Genomic DNA, 18,741 nt, shown 5'->3' on the forward strand with positions numbered 1-18,741 from the left:
GACAGGTGGGCGTCTACTTTCTGGTGAGCATTATACAAAAGTGCTTTTAGATACAATCGTAAAATGTAGTTGGTTTACAGTCAGTTATACGTAATAAATAAAAGAAAAATATAAAAAAAATTATTTTATATTCAAAAAACCTATATATATAAAAAAAATTATTTTTTCATGTAAGTTCTGTATTAATTCATTTTTTTTTACGACTGCACGTAGACTATATTTTTTGACTGTAAAAAGTATTTCTCTATACAAAAACCTTCCATATATACAGAATTTTTTTTCAGACAAATGATATTGTATAAGTGACGTGTAGTAATTTTAAAAAAAATAAATTAATATAAAATTTACATAAAAAAAATTAATTTTTTAACCGTAAATTTTATTTTTTTTTAAATAATTATACGAATTTTACAATTTTTCGATTGTAGGTAACATTACCTTGGGAGAAGGGAGGCGAGAGGTGAGTGGGAATGATCCATCTAGAAATAGTTGTAATGCTAGTGTTAGAAGTCGTCTTGTTGTTATCATGCAGGCCCACTATGGTGGATGTCAGACGCTATGGGCTTCGAGTGAAAGAAACGTGCTGGTGCGGAAGGGACTGTGTTGTTTGTTTGTCGGTGTATGGTGCATTCTGATACGTATGTGTGGGGTACGTACGTGAGTTTGGAGAGCGAGGGGATAGGTACGTTGTTTTGACTGTTGTTCAGGAGTGAGAGTACACAGGGAGTAGTGAGAGAAACGTAAGGGGGTAGGGCTGGGGTAACCGTAGTGTGACAGAGAGGTGGGTGCAAAGGAGAGTGGGAGAGAGAGGAGGGGGGAAGGGAAGTGTAAGGCGGTGTGGGGGTAGACATAGTCAGAGGGGGGTGGACAAGACTGGACAGTGAACGGTAACACTGTGCTGTAGGCAGCTAGACCCTTATGACCATGCTTGTGCTTTGTGTATACGTAGCTACGAAAAGATGCCTGTGGAATTGGGCTCTGGAGTTGCCAATCTAAAATTAGAAGGATTTCTACCGAATTTTATTTTATATTTTTTTACTTAAGGAAGTGTATTGTATCTCAAATATATTAAAAAAAAGTGTGTTGTATTTTTAAATAAATTTATAATTTTTTTTATTTTTAAAAATATTTAAAGAGTTTTTAAAAAAAAAACAAAAACCTTCGACTGATCTTCTATGGTTAAAGCATGACCCATTAGAAAAACATTGGGTCCGACCGATTGAGGTTGTCGAATGCCCAGGTGGGAGGTGCTTTGTTTGTATAACTGTTATATCATGCAACTTTATTTGAAATTGATAGCGTTGACTTTGAGAGTAAAATATTTGATTGTACCTTTGATCATTTTATTTATTAGTCAGATTACTTATAGAACACGAGTATTAAAATAGTAATGATTGATATCTTGTTTCACAGCTAGAGCAATTCCATGGGAATCCATGCGTTTGACACCTGCAGGAAGGGCAGGGAGTGGATTTTGGTGGAGTCCGTGAATTCTCTAACGCTAAAGTTAGTCAAGAGTTCATAGGTGAATGAAATATATGAGTGAAGAGAATCATACATTTTATTGTGGATGGAATCGGGGTATTTATATCCAACTTGGACTCTTGTCAAGGCAGATCGTTAAGTGTCAAGTCATGCCCAGGTCAAACTTGCCACATTCCTGCTATTGCGGCGCAGCACCATGTTGAGGTCGTGCTGTCCTAGGGATATACTTTCACGTATTTATATCTCTTGACATGTTTTAAATGTAACGTGTCTCTTGCTGGAATTGCCCATGATTGGGTATGTCTCGTCGCCAGCTCCCTGTCCGATCACCTGTTTGTGTACCTTCTGTTAGGTCCTACCTCCCTAATGTGTTCTAGGGTGGTCCAGGCCCGTAATGGGCTTCTTGATCAACTAAGGGCCTTGACTCGTAGCCCTTTGGTGAGGTAAGATGGTTATGAGGATGGGACGCATCCTTCCTTTCTCGAATCTCTATGCGTGCCATCAATCAGGCCACGACCCTAAGCTGCTACTAATTTTTCAATTTACTTTGGTATGGAGTTATCGGAAGTTTTTGGGCTAAACCATTGGACATTGGGCCCTTTTCTCCGTACAGTAATGCTACATATAGTCTTAGGATACGCAAGCTTCACGTACTCTTTAAAAAAAGAAAATTAATTCTACCATTACAAAAATAATTTTTCTATTTGTATCTCATATTTACCTACTTTTTCAAAATGAATATATTATAATTATACATTTTAAGACTATAAATATCATTTATCATATTAAAGTAACTCAAAATTAAAGCACTCACAATGCTTCCTTTATTCTAGCCTTTAAAATATATTACTAAAATTCATTTTTTCTATTTTACATACTAACTTTTATGATAGGTTATACATCAGTTATCTAATTTTTCTTTGTATCATTTAAATATTCTCTTTTTAGTATTTTTTTATTAATTTCAAATATTTTTTCAAATTACTATTAAATTTACAATATCTTCATATCTTTTGATATTTTTAATATTTCTCCATATATAATGTTATATAATTATTTCATATTTCAAGATTAATCTAAATTTAAATGACAAAACACTATTACAAGGTTTTGAATCCTCAAAACATAAACCCCAAGTCTTAAATTATCGATGGTAGCTTCCAACCAGCAATCAAATACATATGGTTGTGGGTGTGTTTATATATGCATATACGGTTCAAACTAAACAAAAAAGAGTCGCAATGTAAAATAATTAAAAATGTTTTAGAGATGTAAATAGTATTCTCTATACATAGAGGATTATTGTATAGAGAATACAATATTATTATTTTATTGTATATTTTATTTATTTTATTAATATAATTAATTGTATAAATTTTTTTTAAAATATAATTTATTATATTAATAGGATATATAAAAATAAATAAATAAAAGTGAATACATATATCACTTTTATTTTACAAGAATCATGGCGAGTGCTGTTATCATTATTAGCATTCAAAGAATCAAAAGGGAACGGAAAATGATTGATGTTGATTTGAAAGGTCCAAACATTAGCGGGAGAGCTATTATATGCAGTGAGAAGTAAATTAAGGCTAATGAAAATGGATTGGGTCCCGTCCAAGCCTGACTTTACGTTGCATAATGCATTGGTGGCAGTATCTGTTTCCTGGGTGGGGGCTCCTTTGGAGAGCTTTGTTTCTCCCTTGAGTTTGGGATACGTGTACGGATAGCAGTCCCCCCTCTATTCTCCATCTCTACACTCTGCTGCTATGTGCCTGACTGTGCAAAACTTTATTTGATCTTGTCCCATTCACCCTGAAAGCTCTTTTTGAGTCCGCAGAAATATTGTTCCTGATGTTTGTGGATCGATCAAGTTGTGATTAAGATGATTTTTGGGAATTTTGCTTTCATGATAACTGCCATTGAGTTGAGGCCGAAATCAACCCACAAAAGGCTAGAAGCCTAGAGCTTTGCACGCTCCCAACGTAATAACAACGGGAGCAATGCTATGCTCAGATTAACGACGACGTTTACAACATGGTGACCTGGAGAGAGTGTCGGTAATAGAATTTCGGACGTCCACTAAGGATGGGCCTTTATCTTCTATCATGCTCATAAGTCATAAATAAGATATTAAGATGTGTGGCCCATAAGGTAAAACGACTCTACGGTCCATGAGGTTGTTTGTTTCTTTTAACGGCCCGTTACCGTTCTGAAATAGAAGAATTTCTGCACAAACGCCTAAAGAAATTCAAGAGCTTTAAGGTTTGAATAGTGAGATAAAATAAAATAATTTTAGATAAAAATTAAAAATTAAATAAAATATTATTTTTTAATATTATTATTTTGAGATTTGAAAAAGTTAAATTATTTATTATATTTTGTGTGAAAATTTAAAAAAATTATAATGATGAGATGAGATAAGTTGAAACCATCTTTATATCCAAACCTATAAACTTTTCTTTTGAGAATAAAAAAAATATTTGTATAGTTTTAACTTGTACAAATTTTTTTTATTTTCTTTAAAAAGTATACAAATTTTTTACTTATAAGAAAAACTTATTATTTAGTAGTAATATTTTTTAAAAAAATAAGTGTACAAGACTTGCATATCCTAATAATATATTTAACATTATATATGTTTTTTCGAGTGCCTTGATTCACCGTGGAAGGGATAAAATATACCAGTCTCATAATATTTTCTAAGCCCAACCCAACGTGGGAGGTCTCATTAGAAGGGAAGAAAGAGAGAGAAAATGATGGGACAAAAGACTGAGAATTAAGAAGAGCATCTGGAGGAAAAGAGGGAATGAAACATAAAGAAGAGGTGATGTGATATAAATAAAGGAGAAATGATAAAGGGGGAACCATACAACTCTGGGGACTTTTGGCCACATTTCTCCATCAGCTTTTTCAATCTCATGAGAGGGACTTCAACAGCAAGTGCTCAACTAAAAGATAGAGCTCTAATCTCCATTGTATAGAAAGTACGAGATACTGTAAAATAAGTATATTATAATTCACTGTCCTCTTCCCAAAATCTTGTGAATGTAGGCTCAATACTAAATTACGTAAATTTGTATATCTCCCCCTGTTTATTATGTTAACATTTATTTAATACTCGCTTTTATAAATGTATGCACAGACACCAATCAGTCGCGCTGGACCATTGCTAAAAACTTCACACTATACCGATCGAGATTTAAATTACTATAGCAGATCGGGAATGATTATTTTTCTCGTCTCATCCAGTGTGACATTTTTAGGCGTCAACACAACACTTGAAATAAAAATAAATTATGATCGAACGGTCGGTGGTACGGCTGTCGGAGGAATATTATTCCGGGAAAAGTCGCCGAAAAAATGAAGAACAAAGAGATATCCTTTTTTATCTGCACATCGACATCTAACATCTGATACTTTGACTATTCCCACGCGTATATTAGAACGAGCATGGTCCATCCTCGCACTTGGCACACCGTCCAGTCTTACGGCCCCCGAAATCCACGTGTGTTATTGTCCCTCCATCACAACAGAGAAGGGAAAAATAATTTATTTATTATTTCGATACACTACATAATATTTTTTTAAATTTTTTTATAATAAATATAAATAATAAATAGAATAATTTAATTAGTTTATTAAAAAATAATAAAATAAAAATAATATTAAAATAGATAAATATATGACATGAGATTTGTAGCAATATCCCTCGCTACTATGAGCATGGTCCATCCTCTTGGCAGTCAGCACACCGACAATTCTTAGACCCCCGAAAACCACGTGTGCCATTGTCTCCCAATCATAACAGCGAAGAGATGATACAAAGAATAGCCGCGTGTCTGAAATTATCAATACAGCTCGAGTGTCATTAAAATCAATGTTTTGAATACTGAATTCGATGGCGTATCGATAAGATATTAGAATAAAATATTTCGATATTGGTATCGTTTTGTGACCGTTTTAGAATAGTCGATATATAAATAAATTATATATATAAATATATATAAATTATATTTTAAAATAATAATCTATATATAAATAAATTATACATGAATAGATATGTATATATAAATTATAAATAGTCTTATATGATTTGGGGTCAAATAATGAGATTATAACTTAAAAAATTAAAAAAAAAAAAACATAAAAGTCGAAATACCGAAATACCGACCGGTACAGGCCGGTACTCAGGCTGGTACAGGTCGAAATACAGACTGGTACGACTGGTATTTCAGTCGGTACGAAACAGATACCTTACCTGTATCGACCTGGTGACCGGTACGGAATGTACCGACCGTACCAACTGGTACGGTATAATACCAAAAATACTGATTAAAATACTGTTCAACTCGGTTTGTGCGCACTGCGTTTGGGTTCACTTTCAGAAGGCATCTTTGATTCTACATGCTTTTTTAAGAGAAAATCTATTGATTTTTTATTAGTAAAATGCTAAAATAGAAAACTTTAATGAAATTAAATTTATAAATTTTATGTGAGAGATTAATTTTATTTTATAATAAAAAATAATTTTATAATTTAAAATTTTATATTAAATTAAATTTTATATATATTTTATAAAATTCACTTTCTAATAAATCATTGCTATCAAGCAATCGTCTACACAGAAATATTTTGGAAACATTTTCCATCCAAATTTTAATAATAGAAAGAGTTATTTGTAGCTGTGGAACTTTCTAATTTTAAATCCTTTGTGAACATAAAATGCCTCCGTTGACTCATCAGCCACCGCTCTGGCCTCCATTCTAGAGAATGGAGGCATTTTTACCTATACGTCCTTTTTACCTATGCAGGCGGTACCACCGTCCATCCGTACACCAAACATGTAAACACATGATTAAAACCTCTCTCGCTGGAGCAACCTGACCTTTTGGGTGATATAAACCGCGACCTCCCCTAGTCTTTTCTCATCAGTTTCCTTCAGTTTCTAGCTGACAAACTTCCCAAGAACTCCCTCAAGAGCAAAGGAAGTCTCGAGTAAAAACTCTCTCGCCGATGGCTTGCGCAAGCTCAGCTTTGAGAATCATCTCTTCCTCGGCCAAACTAGCCCACCCAAGATCACAGTACACCTCTTCGCCCACCAACACACTTTTACCCATCAAGCTCTCAAACCCATCGCTCACCGCCAGCCTGAAACTCCGATCATCCACTTCACAAAACCCCAAATTCTCGCTATCCAGAAGATCATTCACTTGCAAAAGCCAGATCGACCCATCCGAGCCTTCTAGACCCGGTAATTATTTCTCACTTGCCCGGAAATTTTTGTGCTACAAAAGCAGAGTATTTGGTTGGATCCTGTCCGACCCTTTTGGTTTTCTGTCTCTCTTTTGCAGCCAAAGTCCAGGAACTTTACGTGTACGAGTTCAACGAGCGTGATCGTGGAAGCCCTGCCTACCTACGATTGAGCCAGAAATCGGTCAATGCCCTCGGCGATCTAGTCCCTTTCAGTAACAAGGTAATTTTCGAACACTCTTGTCTGTTTCCTGATTAAAAAAAATAAAAAGTTCGTCTTTGACCCAAAATACTAGTTTTTGATCGATTACATGTCTGTTTAATCCATCCAAGAAAAAAATAAATAAATCTTATGCCTTTTCTTCCTTTTCCGAGATGCTCTTTCCTTGTAGAACCGTAGAAGTTGATTATGCAGAGTTTTCAGCAAATATTCCTCCGATGACAGATGAAAATACTCTTAATCTGATTTTTTTTTGGGCAAATGACTTTTTACTTTTTTCTTTACATATATAGACCTGATGATCTGTTAAATACTTAACTTTTTTATTTTTTTTTTTTTGTTTCCATTCTTAAAAAAACTGTTGTAGTTGTATACTGGAGACCTGCAAAAACGAGCGGGGATCACAGCGGGAATATGCCTTTTGATAGAAAACAAGCCGGAAAAGAAAGGCGACCGGTACGAGGCGATATACAGCTTCTACTTCGGAGACTACGGTCACATTTCGGTGCAGGGAGCGTATTTGACGTACGAGGATACGTACCTGGCGGTGACCGGGGGGTCGGGGGTGTTCGAGGGGGCGTACGGCCAGGTGAAGCTTCAGCAGATTGTATTCCCCTTTAAGCTCTTCTACACGTTTTACCTCAAGGGCATCAAGGACCTTCCCCAGGAGCTTATTGTCAAGCCCGTCGAGCCCAACCTCGCCGTCGAGCCCAGCGCTCCGGCCAAGGCCTGCGAGCCCCACGCCACCCTTCCCAACTTCACTAACTGATGATGATGATGGCGCTGGCGTTTGTGCTGTCGGCGAATTCCTGTGGAATCGAGTGTTTTTTTTTTTTTTTTCAAATGCGTAATTGGTTGAGTTTAGAAGCATTGCTTGCAGAAGTTTTTAGAGAAGAATGTAAGAAAGTGGAATGGGCTTGTTGGTTGAGATGGAACTCAGGATGGTGATTGCCCCCCTTCATTTTGTTATGCTGCTATTGTTAATTTACCACCTTGTTTCCTCTGTTGTGCTAACCTGACAATTTAAAAGAATATAATTTTCCTTTTGAAAAATGTTCAAAAAAGGAGGGAAAAAAACCTGTTTTAGGCATTAAGATGTTCCTTGCCATGCATTATGTTTCTATAATCCTAATTACAAATTTACAGACTCGAGTGAAAACTTAAAAAGTGAAAAAACCCACGAGTCCACAGCATTAAAATGTAGAGTTCAGGATCCAATCGATCAAATAATTAATAGCAGATGCCAGAAGTCAGAAGTCCCCATCGAACAAATCTCCATGAAGCCCTGCCTCTCTCCTAACTCCAACTCAAGAGGCTCCAACTGAACTCTCCAATGGTTGCTGTTCGAGTGTCCAAGCCGATGCTCCCTAAACCTCCCCTCCCTCCCCTCCTTCCCACCTCACACAACCGCTATCGTCTCCGATACTCATTCCAACTCTCAAGCCCTCGTGTACTCTTCCTTCTCTTCTACCCCTCACCCTCAAGCTCTAATTCCTTCTCCAAAACCAAAGACTTAACCGTAACAACCCTACCAAATCATGCTAGTACGCGCACCCTTTTCATTGTGTAGGGCCCGTACAGAGGTGGGTCCCGGGTTCTCCTCCACTGCTATGTTCTTCTGCGGAGGAGCAATTCGTTCGCCAGAACCAAGTTCGTTTGCAATCAGAGAGGTGTTCAACTCAATGACAAATTGGCGGTTTTGGTGGATTTGAGTCCCGGGATTTTGGTTCTTGCCTCCGGGCCGTCAATTTCTTCGCAATGTAGTCGGTTTCAAGCGGGAAGCTTTTGTTTTTCCCGGTGGGGACTGTTGATGTCGATGGTGGTGTTGATAAGGCGTTGTCGTGAAATTGAAGCGTGGGGTGATTGAGTGCTCTAAGCCCGTCTTCTCAATTAGAGTCTCGTTTGGGCCTTGATTTTGGGGGAGGAAAACGAGGCTAGGGTCTTCAATCTGTGCCCTTTCACGTGGTTTAAATTTGGATATGACTTCAACCAACCGGAAACTGTGGATGATAAATCAGAAGATCGATGATCATAATTGGCGCTGATTATGCAAAGCACAGAGGTGGCCAAAGTGGTGCTGTAGGAGTTTCAAAGGTTACTCGGAATGGCTACTTGGATGGGAAGATGGATAAGCAATAGGGTAAGTATGTGAATTGTATATGTTATTTTGAGTTATTCGTATTCCAATCGACAGTGGTTGTGGCTAATTTGGAGATAAATTGATTAGCTTTTGTCACATACGACAGAGTTGTATGAAGAAACTAACTATTTTATGGTGATCACGTAATATAAGATATGAAGTGTATTACTTACCAGAAAGAAAAAGGAAAGGCTTTAAAATGGCAAAAATACTGGGATGACTTGATACAGCTTCCAAGATTCTTTTGCATCCTGTTGTAATGTAAATTAGTGACTGTTGTTTGATATCCAAGAATAATTTATAATGAAAATGATGTGATTAGTAGGCAGCATAAAAGCAGGAACTTTATGAATAAGATATTCAAGAGTGGGAGACTTCGAAAGTTGATGCTTCAAAGGATCTTTGTTAGTGTCACATGGGAGCCAGTGGAGTTCCTCTCTTATTTAACTTTTGTTATCGTTTATAATGTCACATGGGTATACTCCGAAATGAATATTTGATTTCTAATTGTCTCTCTTGAGATGTGCAATTGAAATACAACATTCATGCGTAGGCTGATTTCATTGCCAGAAAAGAAAAGGAAGCATGGTTCTCAAGTTAGTGGTAACTGGGAATTATTTCCTTTTCTATTCCTACAGTTGAGAAGTACACCGATATCCATGGAAAGAAAAGTAGCTGGGCCTTAGTAACATTACTACCATTACAGTTTCTTCTTACAGCTAATTGAGTGTGGACAAACCTGCCGTAAACACTGTACTTGCAGCAAACTTATGGAATTATCTTGGTTATGGTCGTTCTGCTGAAAATGTAATTCTTAGGTATTTTTGAACAGGTGCTGTTCTTCTGTTCATACGTAAGTTAGATGGATTGCAATTAAGAAAAAAACATAAAAATCGGGGTGGTCATCCGTTGCAATTTTCTTACACATATGAAACCTCTAGATGGGTGACTATCTTTTTATTTACCTCCATCATGTAAGTAGTATGCTGATTATATGATTACGTGTTTTCATTTTATCTGGTTTCTGTTCCACTGGCTCTCAGTAGTTGCAGCTAATCGTGCATTTTAACTTGCAGTGAAGCAGAATCCCATTTAGATTGATAATAGAGTCCACAGAAGGAGGTGCATATTTTGTGCCATTCTGAAGTGACTCAGGGCCGGCTCTTCCATTAGGCAGTTGCCTAAGGCCCCAAGTGAAAGAAGCCCCCTAAAAGTATTTTGAGCAGAATTTCTTAAAAGCAAAAAAAAGTCATAATTAGAAACAATTGAATAAATCAAAGAAAAAATATCGAAAATATCAAATAAATCTTATGTAATTGGTTCTCTTTCTAGATTATTATCTAATTTTTTCATCTGAAAACTTAATTTTTATTGAACTTTTCTTAGTTTATAGTTTTCTTTTTTAGAATCTTTCGACTCACCATCAAAACTTTTATTTTCATATTAAGTAATTAATAAAGATGTTAGTAATGCTCTTAATTACCAAAAACGTACTCGTTGGATTTAATTTTTTTCTTGATTATTGTTGAATCTTTATGATTATTTTTCTATATATATATATATATATATATATATATATATCTTAGTATTGGAATTCTCTTTTTAGAGTTTTATTATATTTCAGTTCACTTGATGATGATCAAACTTTTTCTCTTATCCCTCTCCTTTTCATTTCTAGTATTGGTACCAAGACATGAAGTGATATAAATTCTCATCTTATTTCAACAAAATAATTATTTCACATAATCTCATTCTTGGGGTGCACTTTTCTTTTGTTATTATTAGTTTAATATACAATATGAAAATTATAAAGAGTAAAATCTACTTTTCAGTATTGATAAAAGGTTTTAATATAATCATTTGAAGAGACCAACCTTTTTTTTTTCCCAAATGTGTGTGTTTATAGAATTTTATTTACAATAATAGATATAATTGATTTTGAGAATATAAAATACGTATTATAAAACTAATTTTGATAAAAAAAATTTCTAAATTGATAAATTTTTTATAAAAATTAAGTCGGTTATTAATTGAGAATGTGTTATAAAATCTTAAATAAAAATGAATTTATGACAGAGTATTTTTAAATAAAAATATAACATAAAATAAAAATAAAAATAAAAAATAAATTAATTGTATTTTACCTTTTTAATGAAAAATACTTCACTCAAAATTTTGCCTTAGGCCCCGCAACATATTGATGAAGTTGGATCCTTGACATCCACAAGAATGCAACAGATCTACGTTGGTAAAGGCAATCTCTAGCCAGGCATTGTCACCAAAAAAGTTTGTAATCTTGGACTCAGCTAGTTATTTACACCCATTGAATTCTGTTGTTGGTTCAGATACATCTTTTCACATGAAGCAGTTGCCTCACATTATGAAAGTGCAAAAGCCGGCTGTTCTTCCTGATGTTTATGTAAGTATGCTTCTCTTGCTCCTTTTTTGAAAATTTGCAGTTCTTTTCATGTGCAACTGCTTCATGAGCAAATGTTGTGACATGGAAATTTCAAGGGAATTTTGATCTAAGAAAGGATTGGGCGGTCGGGGCATGTGCAACCAGGAACTAAGAGAGACAGACAATCTACATGTTAATGGTTTTGATTGTGTGTGAGCGAGCATTGCGTGGGTGGAGAGAGAGAGAGAGAGAGAGATGGGGAAAGGGAGTAATTTTATTTTCAGTTCCATGCCTGTTGACCTTCTAAAAACAGTTGGTTACCATCTCTGCTCTCCGGAGCTAAATGACTAAGTTCATCGCTTTGCAGAAATCCTAACTGTTTGGATATATGATGGGTGTTCTTCTGTGCACTTGCTGGCAAGCATCTGGCATGGATACTGCTGCATGATCCTTGCAAGGGCTGGATTTGGATTCTATAGACCTAATATTATGACGGTGCTAGAGTGGCTCCCGCTGAGAGTCACCATTAGGCGAAAAAAAAAAATTGTTTTGTTTTTTTTTTTTTAAATCATTTTTTAATACTTCTAAATATTTTTAAAAAATATAAAAAATTTATAATAATATTAAATAATTTTTTCTTAATCATTAAAATAAATAAATAAAAAATGACCACCAATGGCCCCCCCAGCAGGAGTCACAAGCGATGGCTTTAGGGTTTTCCTAATATTATAGAATTTGCTGTCATTGGATTCTTTTTTCAAACCCAATGACTCAATTTACATTACTCCATTATTAATGAATCCCAAAAATTAGTCAGCAATAATTTCTTCTTGGCTTCCATATATATCTTAGGTATCATGTGCCATTGCAGCATCCAGTGCATGGAATGGCTTGCATCTTATGCTTGATTAAATTTATTATGATAATGATTTTTGTCAAGTTTACTACTTTACCGTATAGAGTCATGCCAACCAGTTCGATACTCGTCATGGAGATCTGAAATCTCAGAAACGAGTCTTTATGACAGCACCAAAGCCACGTCTGCTATAGTGCTTCAATGAGCCGCAAGACAACATATCGGCAGCCCAGCCAGTTGGAGAATCATTTTCCTAATATTTCGAAAATTGGGATGTAAAATGTGAATGACTTGAGGGGGTTGGGGAAAAAATGCCTGACTTGAGATGTCGGCAGATGTAAACAATTTTACATACAAACTGTGGCATCGTAATCAACCTCATGGAAGTGCATTTTCATATTTATGGAGCTCAGAATGAATATTAGCAAATGAGAATCGAGTGGAGATGGAAGATATGAGACAAATACCTAGGAAAATAGGCACTGGGGATAAAATCTATCAACAAAAGATCTCTCAATGAAAGGAAAAGAAAAACAGAGGGGAAAAAACTTAAAAGAGACATGAAGCAGATGGACCCAAGCCGACACCCTACTACAGAACCTGCCCCTTTCATGAAACCTACCTTGCATACGCATGAGACAAAGACTGTCGGCCATGATAATCCCTTAGCTGGGACACCCATGCTGCTACTCCACATGATTTGAAGAAGGACCTCCACCTCCATCCTCAAGGACCTCAACTCATTTTTGACATAGATGATGACACGCACATGCACAGCTCCAAAATTCCCACCAAAGCCCCCACACAGTACACGGACAGACAGTCCCCCCCACCTCCTCTACTCCCTTCCTTCCCTGCAATCCACTCTTTTTTTTCCTGTTTCCAGCACACACTGAAAATAATCTAATTGAATATTAAGAGTATTTTCGTCCGATTTCTTATAATTTCTCTCAAATTTTCACTAAAAATCACATTTTCTATAATTTTTTTCTAAATTTTATTAAAATGATATTTATTTTTATTTATTATTTATTATTCTATTACTTTATTTTTACATCTTTTAACTATTTTTTATAAAATATTTATAAAAAGTAATTTATGGAATAAACGGTAGATAAGGAGTTATTGTTGGCATCCTAAACCATACTTTAAAATAGAAACCTGATAGAGTGCCTGTTTGTCACAAAAGTTAAATTAATTTCCGATTTTGAGAGTATAATGTACAGGGAACGGGATAGGAATGCTTTAAATGAACTTGCCATATCCTAAAACAGTGGCAATGAGAAGATCTTATTATTATTGCCACGTGTCAACATCTAAGTGCCTCACGGAGATGAAGTCATACGAGGGAAGTGTGCTGTAAACTTGCTGAATTCAAAAATATTCAAAAAGATTTCTAGTGCTGTCCAAGATTACGTGGGGTTGTTAACTTCAAAAATCAAAACTTGTACGAGCTGCCTTCAGGGACCCTATCTTTGTCGGGACTAGAGTCTGTTGGCTTTGGCCTCAGTCTGTTGCAAACTTGAACATTTTGCAGCAAAAGATTGTTCTTTATAATTAGCCAGGAGAGAGAGTGATTTTTCTTGGTCATTAAATCCTGCAACAATCCTGCAGTTCTTTCAATCTTTCCGAAGCAACTGGCCGGTGTCATTAAAAGCAGCACATGCATTACTTTGTTGGCTGGCTGCTCTATAGGTAGCTACTATGGTGTTTTCTTTCTTGTTTATTATTTTCCCAGTGAAAAGATCGGGCGTCTTAGAGAATCGGACATTGTATGCAATATGATTGTAACGATCATCTAAACACTTTTATCTGTCAATTTCATTACGCTATCCATAAAATGCACAATCACATTCCTCACCCAGTCCGTTAAAGGAGCTTCCTAATAAGGAAAGGAATATTATTGCACCGGCAACATCCAACCCACGAAGTTGGATGGACTATTGCAAATACATATTTAATGCAACTTATGTGTTGTTAGTCTATTGTTGGGTCTTTTTTCAGCAGTTCTAACAAGAAAATTTGTGACATTCTGATGTGCGAGCCCTTTTCTGAGCAATGCTACAGAGAAAATGGTGACCCACAAATTGAATGGTCATTTACTAACCAATCCGTAGGCCAATCACACAAAATTTCACAAAACCTCTCGCTTTCACTTTTATGCAGATCACTGTGGATGACCCTGCAACAAGACATATCAGAAAATGACCCTAGTTCCTCAAGATGCATGTGGCATGCCACTTTGTCACGATCAAGTCACGAGTGAATCCGGATAATGAAGATTTTGAATATGTAGTATCAGTAACAAAGATGTTTCCTTTGAAAATTAATTAAGTAGAAAGTAGAAACCATCTACCCAGATCAGAAAGCTTGCCTAAACCACACACAACCTTTACAGACTCACAGTTATTTGAGGCATCTTTTGGTAATGTTGCAAACAGTTACTATAAAAGTTACACACTTGTGAAACTAGTCGAGAGTATAGTTGGAGCATGTAAGAGCCTTCCAGTCCGGTCTTAGCTCACTTACATGGCCTCCACCATGGAACAGTCCCATCTAAGAGATGAATCAGAATTCAGTTTAAGAGAATGGGCCCTCAAAGCCCGTACCAGTCGCGAAAACACAAATTCCAGAAGGTTTTCAGCGTCAAACATCAGAAGCTTTAGAGAAGATACAAGGTCTTTCAGATCAAACATAACTATTTCAAGCACTGCTTCTTCACCTGGCTACTCCTTAAAAGGTACCGCGCTCTTCTTTCACGCAGCACTTGATTTTCATTCACTGTTTCTCTGAAACCCTCCCTTTTGTTTTCGAAGATGAAATCGACCCTTCGACATATTCATTTACCACTGCTCTTAAAGGTACGAATTGAACCAATCACGATTATCACGCGGTATATCTTTCTTCTTATTGTTGTTTTACTACTTTCTCTTAGCTTTTGATAGATATGGTAGGGCCTTTATGCAGCATTGCAGGCAAGGTCAGGCTATTATAGTTGGGAATGCTTATCGCCAGAAGGGTTTGCTTTGAACTCCAAGTGGAATGAAGCAGAAAAATATATATGCAACCCACTGTCAGGCGAGGTTCCAATGGAGTGTTTGTCTGCTAAAACACTAAGTGGAAGATCATTTCGTAACTTAACAAATAGAATTACCATGTCTGCACCTCTAATATACTCTTCCCATTCGCGACAATTCCAAACTAAGCCTACAACTTCTGTGCACGAAGGCTTGGTACTCCAATTGCCAATTCCAGGTTCGAACTCTTTGCCTCATAGTTGCATTGTTATGTGCCTGAATAGATTCTTTGAGTTGAATGAGAATTATAAAAAAATTTACTAAAAATTTACTCTCTCTCTCTCTCTCTTTCTCTAGAAAATAAAGCAGAGGGTATGACGAGAGATGTGGGGACTCAAAGCACACTGCCCGATCTTAGCTCAAGCAGTCCAAGCCCTGCTTCAACCCCTTCCATTATAGAGAGAGCAATGAACCGATATGGACTAGAAGATGGAGATTCACCTCATTCACATGCAAAAATTACCAAAGAAGAGGTATGTTGTTGTAGATTTTTCATTTGAATTTTTAACAAATTAGAATATAATTATGATTGTGGTATTCTAGTTTGTGTTCCTAGAATATAGATCTTTTCTTTTGTGGAGAAGGAGCCGGGGCTGGGAAACTTTGGGTCCAGTACTATTTTCTCGACAACCAAACTTGTCAGTAGGGACAATGAAAGTGATAATATAGGATGCTTACTATCCACTAGCATGAAAATGACTGAAGTAAATAACCCAGGAAAGATAATTTCATTGTCCATGTCCTAGTTAGTAGATTTATGGTTTATGTAGTTAAAGAATTCGAACTCTCTGATGTACAATTCTCGTCCTTTCTTCAACATAGGTTTTCATGATCATGACAAATTATTTAGCTTAACGTTAGACGCTTTTTCGGGTTTATATCTCTGGCTATCAGCCTAATGTCAGTCATTCTTTGGCCTTGTTCAAATATTTTGCATCCCCTCGTCCTCCCCGTTTCTAAAAAGATCAAAAACTTCAAAAAGTTACGGTGCTTTTTTCAAGATGAGACAATCGAATCAGAATTTCCAGATAGGTGTCGTATATTTTATACTGTACCCTTACAAGAAAGGGGGGGGGGCTACTAGATTATATGCAAGTCCTTTGCTTTTGACGTACATGCATACGTCTCCCCAATTTGGCCCCTTCAAGTTTCTCTTCCAAGTAGCCTGCTTTCCAGCCCTACAGTCCTGTTTGTCTATATGGCTATGTCTTTGTTGAACATTTTTCTGGCAATCTAGCTTTCTTCAGAAACCAAAAGGGAGGATGACCCGTCTAGGTACTACTTTCTCTTCGATTTTTTTATTTTTTATTTTGGTGTCGTGGGGGAGAAGGAAAAGGACATAAAACATTATCAGTTTGGAAAGAGGTAAAAGAATTGTCATTTAAATTTACTTTTACATGGACATCTGTTTGAACTCTGTTTTTGTTCTATCCGTTTGTCTTTGACTCTTTGTTTTATGTGAGCCAGAGGAGATTCTTGAATCTAAATGAATTTGATTTTGGGTTACTTTATTTATATCAAGTATTTTGGGTCTCTCAATGAAGATGCCATCCCACTGCTTTAGTTCCTTTCTTCTTTTTGGACAAGTAGTCAAGCGTTTCAGGGCTGGGCATCAAAAAATGATTGTACTGCACTAAAACATTTGAGCTGTCATGGAGTCTGCATTCACAATAGAGAAACAGAATTAGGCCTCAACACTGGTTAAAAAAACTTGCAGTATTGCTGTCTTAAAAGTAATAAAAAAAAAAATACAACTATTTGCACACTTTTTACAAATTTATCTAATAAAAGTTCATTTTTTAGTCTACTTGAACTTCATTTTCGTTGAATTCAAATGAAATAATATTTTATTGGACAGTTGCGCAATAGTTCATATCATCGCGTTCCCCACGCCATGATATGAGACAGAGGTGGTCCCTGACATTAACCTAACCTAAATCCAACTGTTATATTGCAACTCCAATTCTGCCATCTACCAGTGGATTGAAAGCCTAGTTCCATTAGATTCGATCATGGTACTTTCACTTTGGCTTACCAAAACCACAACACATAGTAATGAATTTTTGTGGAAAGCTCATATGTTAGTAAATATATTTCCTAATTTACCCGAGTATATGAGAATGGGACCATTTATAGAGTTCAGAAACTTACAATCAAATATGTCATATGATGTGAGTGTACATGGGGATGCAGGTGGAAGTGAAAGAAACAAGTGACACGGAAGAAACAAAAAGAGAAAAGGAAAAGGAAGAGAGAAAAGAGAAAGATGAGGAAACGTGCAGGCAAGGTGGATGCTTGTCGTGGATGACAAAGAAAAGGCAGAGAGGCAAACAGAAAACAAGAATTTACAATATCTTTCTAACTCATCTCAAAGGGTGCTAAAGAAACAGTTGGAAAAATGAAAATTGGGAAAAGAATATTATTGGAGGCTGGGGAGATTCTCTTCCCTCTGTCTATCTGTCTGTCTGTCTGTCTCTATTATTCAGAGTAGCAGGGTCAGTGAGTCTGACTGGGGAGAAAAATGATCCCTCAAGGAAGGGATTGGATCTCTGGTGATTGTTTTCCTTCTGGGTTTTTTGTGTTACTGTTATTGGTGCTTAGCTTAATGCTATATTTTGTTTCTGTCACGGTTTAAGATTGGCTGACAGCTTGGGATTCACGTGCATGCTGTTGTTTCTGCCTTCAAAATGGAATGGCTCTCTCTCGCTCTCTCTGTGTCTCTGATCTGTGACACGCACACTGGCATAGAGACAAATTTCACAGATTTTATGTTTTGCTGATTCATCGTACCACACGTTTCAAAGGCATGATTGGTAGGGGAGCAAGTTATTCCTGAGCAGTTTGAATTCGACTTACAAACTTTGATATTTAACCAAATCCGATAAAAAAATCTTGACTTGATAGATATTGAAGAACCCAATCAAGGATTTACAATGGATCTGTGACAAGTCTTTATTTAGACCCTCCAATAAGATAGAAACGCGTAAGCTGTCAGTGTAATTTCGCTGATGCAGCTCTCTCTCTCCCCAAGTGTCGCTCTCTCTCCCTCTCTTTCTCCTCAAACCTTTGGACTGATTATGTAATTTATATTTTACACACTCCAATAATCAGTCCAGTACTCTTACCGTAAATACCACATACAGCTTACGAGTCTCCCTTTTATTGGAGTGTGTAAATAGGGACTTGTCACCCCACGCAAGTGCCTCTCCTACAAAAAACTAGCACTAATTATGAATAGTCTCTATTTTGAATCCTTCGTTTTATTTAATTTCTGTTACGTATAATAATTTTTACATATTTTTTATATAT

General features: G+C 36.2%; 2 protein-coding genes across 2 annotated transcripts; both read left to right on the plus strand.

Annotated features, from left to right (window-relative positions):
* The first annotated feature begins 6,357 nt into the window (after nucleotides 1-6,357).
* Nucleotides 6,358-7,975, plus strand: LOC122308089 (allene oxide cyclase, chloroplastic-like). The gene is made up of 3 exons (XM_043121259.1): nucleotides 6,358-6,742; nucleotides 6,843-6,964; nucleotides 7,329-7,975. The coding sequence occupies exons 1-3, from the start codon at nucleotides 6,505-6,507 to the stop codon at nucleotides 7,728-7,730; spliced, it is 762 nt and encodes a 253-aa protein (XP_042977193.1). The 5' UTR covers nucleotides 6,358-6,504; the 3' UTR covers nucleotides 7,731-7,975.
* A 5,944-nt stretch (nucleotides 7,976-13,919) lies between these two features.
* Nucleotides 13,920-18,091, plus strand: LOC122306683. Its single transcript, XM_043119145.1, has 6 exons — nucleotides 13,920-14,050; nucleotides 14,522-15,095; nucleotides 15,172-15,216; nucleotides 15,323-15,610; nucleotides 15,730-15,905; nucleotides 17,626-18,091. Exons 2-6 carry the CDS (start codon nucleotides 14,885-14,887, stop codon nucleotides 17,812-17,814), a joined length of 909 nt encoding a protein of 302 aa, XP_042975079.1. The 5' UTR covers nucleotides 13,920-14,050; nucleotides 14,522-14,884; the 3' UTR covers nucleotides 17,815-18,091.
* The last annotated feature ends 650 nt before the right edge of the window (nucleotides 18,092-18,741 follow it).

This window comes from Carya illinoinensis, chromosome 4 (genome assembly GCF_018687715.1).
Source record: "Carya illinoinensis cultivar Pawnee chromosome 4, C.illinoinensisPawnee_v1, whole genome shotgun sequence".
NCBI classification, from domain to species: Eukaryota; Viridiplantae; Streptophyta; class Magnoliopsida; order Fagales; family Juglandaceae; genus Carya; species Carya illinoinensis.

Excerpts from the sequence above, each read along its gene's own strand:
- LOC122308089 (XM_043121259.1), top strand. The coding sequence starts at position 6,505 with ATGGCTTGCGCAAGCTCAGCTTTGAGAATCATCTCTTCCTCGGCCAAA. Across the intron at positions 6,743-6,842 it reads ATCCGAGCCTTCTAGACCCG|CCAAAGTCCAGGAACTTTAC; the intron begins GTAATTATTTCT and ends TCTCTTTTGCAG. Across the intron at positions 6,965-7,328 it reads TAGTCCCTTTCAGTAACAAG|TTGTATACTGGAGACCTGCA; the intron begins GTAATTTTCGAA and ends AAACTGTTGTAG.
- LOC122306683 (XM_043119145.1), top strand. The coding sequence starts at position 14,885 with ATGGCCTCCACCATGGAACAGTCCCATCTAAGAGATGAATCAGAATTC. Across the intron at positions 15,096-15,171 it reads ACCTGGCTACTCCTTAAAAG|ATGAAATCGACCCTTCGACA; the intron begins GTACCGCGCTCT and ends TTGTTTTCGAAG. Across the intron at positions 15,611-15,729 it reads ACTCCAATTGCCAATTCCAG|AAAATAAAGCAGAGGGTATG; the intron begins GTTCGAACTCTT and ends CTCTTTCTCTAG.